We start from the raw sequence: 6,544 nt of genomic DNA, 5'->3' as shown, positions 1-6,544 counted from the left end.
TCCCCAGGCGCCAGAGCAAGGGCTGCTCACTGCTCCAAATGTGTATGTGTGCTTCCAGTGTGTGTGCTCCTGGTGAGCTCACTGCTCCAAGTGTGTGTCCATGTATATACTACCCCCGTATGGGTAAAATTCAGAAGACACATTTCCTACAGGACAAATAAAGTAACTTAAGTTACCTGAATGAAATCAACGGGGTCCTCTGTTGGCTGAAGTTTCTCCATCTCAGCATCTCTGCTCTTCAGTTTAGTGATCTCCAACTCCAGCTGCTCCAGGAGTCCTTCAGCTCGACTCACCTCTGCCCTCTCCTGAGCTCTGATCGACTCGGTCACCTCAGAGCGCTTTTGCTCCATGAAGCTGATCAGCTCAGTGAAGATCCTCTTAGCGTCCTCAACAGCTGCCTGTGCAGAGGCCTGATGGAAGATCAGATCATGTTCAATCTGCAAAAGATTCTCCAGCCCACAGAAATCCAAAGATGCATAATAGATAATAGATACATCAAAGATACATATCAAAGTATATGTCCATGATAGATACGGTACATGTCTAGCCTGGCGAGCCAGACCCACATTAAAATGTAGGGTCTGGGCACTCACCGTTCGCAGTGCTCAGTCCGAGGGGCGGGATAATCAGTTGCCTTTCAAATTCCCTCTGCACGCAATAGGACGCAATAGGATATTTGTTTTCAAGTAGCAGGGAATTCAAGCCAAACCGTTGCAACTCTGCCATCAATCATTATGTTAAGACCACCAAACGACTCTATACACGATTTCAATGACCTGATTAAGTTTCGATTTCTGGAGCTCACAAGCCAACGGAGAGTTGCTAGACTAGCCCTGGCAGCAAATGTAATTTGCTGTAATTTGCTGCCGCTAGGGGCGCGTCTAGATTTCTAGGCTAGTACATGTCCATTTTCTGCACAGAAAATCGGAACCGAAAAAGCACACAAATGGGAGTCTTACTCCACAGACCGTACTGGGTAAGGGCAAAGTGTTTTACATGTCACAGCCATGGGCGTAGATTTAGGGTGGGACGCTCATGACTAGTCCTAACCAATATTTTAAGATGACAAAATTGTCCCCACCAATATTTTACCGAACTCATTTGTGCTGCTCATCATTCCGACAGCCAGCACGACAGTACAAGAAACGTCGTCATTTGATTGGCTGAAAAACCGAGGGGGAGGGGGAAGGGTTAATGAGATGGAGTAGATTCACTTCTGTATTGTGATATTCTGTATTGCCAACAGTCTGAAATAACAAAGGAAATCGCCATTAAGGCACTGGTATTTTACAGCAAAAGAATTCCAATTACAGTTAAGCATTAATAAAGAAATACAAATATAATTTAGAGTCGCATAAATTCATAGACATATTCAATCCTAAACTATGGTGCATTTCCATACTCAGTAACATAAATAAAATACTATATAACTATATATATATATATATATATATATGACTATATAATCTGGGCAAATTTAAGATATGCTTAGCTTCTGTTATCTGAGAAACAAAAATGGCATCTAGTGGTCAAACATTTATTTACGTTTAAACAATTGTTTTCGTCTGCACATATTTCTGGGAGATGGGGGGGGGGGGGATTGGATGTCCCCACCAAAGCTGAGACCAAACCTACGCCCTTGGTCACAGCAGCCATGTTTATCAGTCACCTGCACAGTCTCCAGAGCCTGTTTGATCTCCTCCATCTCCTTCTCCTTCTGACGGAGTTGCTTCTGGTTATTCCCCTTCATCTTCAACAATGATTTCTGTGTGGATAGATGTACACTCAAGTCTATAATAGCTTCAGAGATCATTACCAAGAAATTAGTGAGTACTGGGTAAAGTACTTTAGTTATGTTTTGCTTTTGCATTGTTGACGTGATTTTGACCTGACTCTATTGGGGTGTAATCTTTGTCTTTTAGCTGCTGCAGAACAGGAACCTGTTATAAACAAGGCAGGCCTGTTAAACAGTAACTGATTTGTTAGTTTTATTCTCCGCAAGTCCGATTTAAGTCCAAGACTGGGCTTAATCCACATATGGGAAACAGGCCCAAGTTGTTTCTGATGGAGACAAAGAGACAGTATCACTAACCTGCTTCTCAGTCCGTTCTGCTGCTGCTGAGACTGTTTTATGTCCATTATGATCATCCATAGAACACATCATACAGATCAACTTGTGATCCGTGCGACAAAACACCTCAATGATCCTGTCATGCTGAGAACAGATCTTCTCCTGTAGCTGTGAGGTGGCATTCACCAGTTTGTGCTTGCTAAAGCGAGGCACTTCATAGTGAGGCTGAATATGAACCTCACAATAGGAAACCAGACATGTTAGACACGACTTGATGGCTTTATGTTTTCTCCCAGTGCAGAAATCACACTCCACATCACCTGGTTTAGCATTAGAAGAAACTTTGATATCAGATTGGAGTTCGGGCTTCTTCAGCTTCTCTATAACTTCAGTCAGCATTGTGTTTCTGCGTAGAACAGGTCTTGGAGTGAAGGTCTGTCTGCACTGGGGGCAGCTGTAAACACCCTTCTGGTCTTCTTGATCCCAGCAGCCTGTAATGCAGTTCAAACAGAAACTGTGTCCACAGGAAACAGTCACCGGGTCCTTCATTAGATCCAGACATATAGAACAGCTTAACTCCTCCAACACTGAAGCACTAGCCATTTTCCCCTCTCAGAGACACCCACAACTCCTGCCTGCAAGGAACATTAGAAAGGTTTTGTTTCACCAGAAGAAGTGGGAGGGTGTTAAATATTCTTCCTAATTTTGTGTGGACACACCTTTTAAAGGCACAGCGCAACATTCCAGAAAGCCTAAAAATTCCCAGTACATGCAATCATGTAGACAACTCGTGTCATGAACATACATGGTGGTTCCCTATTGCAGTTCATTCAAGTCAAATCAACCCCATCTAACAAGCAAAATAAATTACAACAGACTATACAATGTATGCAACCTAAACAAAAATGCAAATATTACAACAGACTACAATGCATGCAACCTAAACAAAAATGCAAATATTACAACAGACTATACAATGCATACAACCTGCCTTAGTTATGGCTCCTGTAGTTTATAACACTCCTGCACCCTTAAGGGTCAAGTCCAAAGAACAGGGCTATAACCTCACATAGGTATGATAATAATGCTTCTTGGGTATGGATTGTGTAGGTTGATTTGTTCTTTACCAAAAGGTCAGCGGTCAAGATATGGGAGGAGCAGGTCAGAAACAATGAAGATTAAGAGCCGTATCATGACAGTCAAAAGTGCATCATCACTCGTCAAAAGCTTATTCAAATTTAGTAGGACGTGTCCAGTCCACATTGGGAGGGTTTTCGTTATCAAACGTCGAGCGCATGCATGGCGCAACAAGGTGTTCCTAGGTTTTTTAATCAGTCATGGGTGTGTTTGGGGCGTAACATCATTTAAACCAATGTGAATGACATCTGTCAGTCCCTTTAACGGCGCAAAGCGCAATGTCAAATAAATGCATCAGTATTTTGACATTTAACGGCGCATTTGAAGGAGGCTGCTTGCGAGACCGTATGGAATAGTCATTCCACTAAACCATGCTTTACTAAATCCTAGCATAGCCTTCACGCATTTGCACTCGTCTATTATTTGAACTCATTGGCAAAGTGAAACTAACTTCACCATGGAGTCAGTCAATGACAAGACAGTTATATGCAGTTACTTTCACTCTTGACTGACAATGGGTTACCATCAAAAACATAGGCTGGAAAAAGCAACACTTACCCTAATATTGCTCAAATGACTGAATAAAAAAACTAGGGCTGTCAAAATAACTGATTAATTTTGATTAATTAATTTGAGAAAAAATAACTGATTAAAAAAAATAGCGCAGATTAATCGATTCCGTATGACCGTTGACCCCGAGCCGTTCTAGTTAGTAACTATTACTGTAAAATGAAGGAGAGAGAAGAAAATGTGCTGCCTAGATCATTGATCGGAACATTTACTTTTAAAAAACAGCCTGATGGTGTTGACAAAAATAAAGTCCTCTGCAATGTCTGCAGCAAGGAATTTGCCTCGTTTTAAATGTCAGGGCCCTCGGAAGTCTACCAATGAAGTGTGGAGATACATTGAGCCTCGTAAATGGGTGTAAAACAGTGATTTATTTGCATGGCTAGCCCGATGCCGAAGCACCACTATTGAAAAAGCTGTTGGTAGCATCGGCTAACTAGCGCCAGATTTTGGAGTGCAGGGGACAAGCCGAGATGGGCTATGAGACATACGTTCACACTCGGTATCATGTTTCAATACCAGGGCTTGAAAACGAAATTATTTTTCAAACGTTCCGTTCCGAACGGTTCAGGTAGGCCTATGTTTAACGTTTTCGTTCTTGCATGCGTTCCGCCACCAACATATCGGTCCTGAACCGGTTCGGAACGCAAAATATCGTTCGTTCTTAAAGTTCCGGCAGTGTTTGGTGGGCCTATCAAGTCTATTTTTGTGGACTTTACCTTAGAATAGACATATCGTAGCTATGCCCAAAAATAATAAATCACAGGCGGCATCCAAAAACATTCAGATGGGCTATCCATCCCATAGCCTACAGACTTACTATAGGCCTAACCTATGCCTATAAATAATTTCTTATCAAAAATATTTCTGGATACGTGCTAAACTCCTTACCTGGTTGTAGCCTAAGTTTTATCCATATGGAGATCTTCAAAGGCTTGCGCTATAATTCCAACCCTGTTTATAAACGAACCTGTCTGTTGCTGACAAGGCCTATCTCAAATTTCCTGTTTAACTCTTCTACATAGAATAGGCTATAATTGCGCAAACATTTCAAATCCCGACTTTAAAACGACAAGGCGTGGACAGGCAAAATAGGCTATTACGCATAGGTTACAAACAATTTCCAAATCAGTTTCAGTAGCCTACGCTACGAGCTGGCCTAAGATCCGAAGTGGCAGACGGATAGGTTACATTACAACAGTAAGACAAAATATACACATTTGGACCAAAGGTCCATTTATTCGTTTTTTTTTTTTTTCAAACTGCAGAAACCAAATTATTAGGCTGTTCGCCTACAGTAGTTGGCTACATAGCGGCTTGTTATCTCACATTAACAGTGTAGATGCGGGCTTGTTTTTCGCACAACCGGAAATAGTCTCCCTGACATAGGATATGCTTTTGCTTTTGAAATTTTATAAAATATATAGAGAACGGAAAAAAAACGTTATTAACCGGTTTTGTGGATTTCAGAATAACGTTTCTGTTCCGGAACAGTTGAAGAGCATTTTGTTTTCGTTTCCGTTTCCGCTCCTCGTAAAATTCCGTAAAATTCCGTTCGTTTTCGGTTTTCGTTTTCGTTCCTTGAACCGGTTCGGAGCCCTGTTCAATACACTTTAGGTCAATAACACACCGGAATTCTCCTTTAAGTCAGGTTGTCATTTCATCACAGTCATAATGATGATTGATGCATGAAAACATCAGGCTTCATTGTACATATCTAAGGCCACCATAAACAAAAATCAGAAGGCATTAAACATGTTTAATGTAATTTCAAAGTTTTTTTAAATTATTTTTTTGGGCTTTTTATGCCTTTAATTTGATAGGACAATAATTTTAAAGTTTAAAGCCCTTGATCCGTAGATTATTTTAAAATGTTGTCACAACTATTGAGAATCAATGCCAACTGAAAACTGCACTTAGTGGCCAAGTTAAAGGAATTATCCGGAGTGAAATGCACTTTAGATCAATTTACGGATGATTGGGAGTACATACGTTGAGTTGACATCAAAATCATGTCATTCTGATGTGTTTTGAGAAAGTTCGATTTTACCGTTTTTAGTCAAAACTTGTTAGCCTGGAAGTGACCAGGGCAAGTCATTTCGCCACTACAAAACGCTATTTTTATACCTCTTCTACAGTTCCAAACAACATTACACTTACGTGGTAGTGAGTAGAGGGTCCCTAAAGCCAAACCGTAGTATCCCGAGGTCTTTATGTGGTCGGATAGAGAGTCTAGAATGAATTTCATCAAGCCAGTACCTTTCCGGAAATGTTGCTGCTGCAGCTGGCGTCTTTAGGGGAAAGTCCGTAGGAGTCGATTGCCGAGTGTGGAGTAACACGCTCTGGAAATTCACAATTTCGTCGCCGTTTTAAAAAAAAAAAAAAAAAACATAGTCCAGTCCATACAACTTCATTTCAATTTCGAAAGAAATACTGGACTATGTTTTTTTTTTTTTTTTAAAACGGTGACGAAATTGTGAATTTCCAGAGCGTGTTACTCCTACGGACTTTCCCCTAAAGACGCCAGCTGCAGCAGCAACATTTCCGGAAAGGTACTGGCTTGATGAAATTCATTCATTAGGGACCTTCTACTCACTACCACGTAAGTGTAATGTTGTTTGGAACTGTAGAAGAGTATAAAAATAGCGTTTTGTTGCGGCGAAATGACTTGCCCTGGTCACTTCCAGGCTAACGAGTTTTGACTAAAAACGGTAAAATCGAACTTTCTCAAAACACATCCGAATGACATGATTTTGATGTCAACTCAAC

At 41.0% G+C, this 6,544-nt stretch overlaps 2 protein-coding genes across 2 annotated transcripts in view; both read right to left on the bottom strand.

The window, feature by feature from the left end:
- LOC121687893 (E3 ubiquitin/ISG15 ligase TRIM25-like) overlaps nt 1–247 on the bottom strand; it is a 28,247-nt gene extending 28,000 nt beyond the window's left edge. The window contains exon 1 of the mRNA XM_042067055.1: nt 177–247. The gene's annotated coding sequence lies outside the window, so the exon portion shown is untranslated. The remainder of the gene's footprint in view (nt 1–176) is intronic.
- A 26-nt stretch (nt 248–273) lies between these two features.
- On the bottom strand, nt 274–2,764 carry LOC121687900 (E3 ubiquitin/ISG15 ligase TRIM25-like). The gene is made up of 4 exons (XM_042067068.1): nt 2,093–2,764; nt 1,889–1,940; nt 1,670–1,765; nt 274–410 (listed from the first exon to the last, which is right to left on the bottom strand). Exons 1-3 carry the CDS (start codon nt 2,672–2,674, stop codon nt 1,737–1,739), a joined length of 663 nt encoding a protein of 220 aa, XP_041923002.1. The 5' UTR covers nt 2,675–2,764; the 3' UTR covers nt 274–410; nt 1,670–1,736.
- Between the last annotated feature and the right edge of the window lie 3,780 nt (nt 2,765–6,544).

The sequence above is a fragment of the Alosa sapidissima genome, chromosome 2 (assembly GCF_018492685.1).
Source record: "Alosa sapidissima isolate fAloSap1 chromosome 2, fAloSap1.pri, whole genome shotgun sequence".
Classification (NCBI taxonomy): Eukaryota; Metazoa; Chordata; class Actinopteri; order Clupeiformes; family Clupeidae; genus Alosa; species Alosa sapidissima.
Note: the sequence above shows the minus strand (reverse complement) of the source record. Positions and strands in the feature narration are given on the sequence as shown.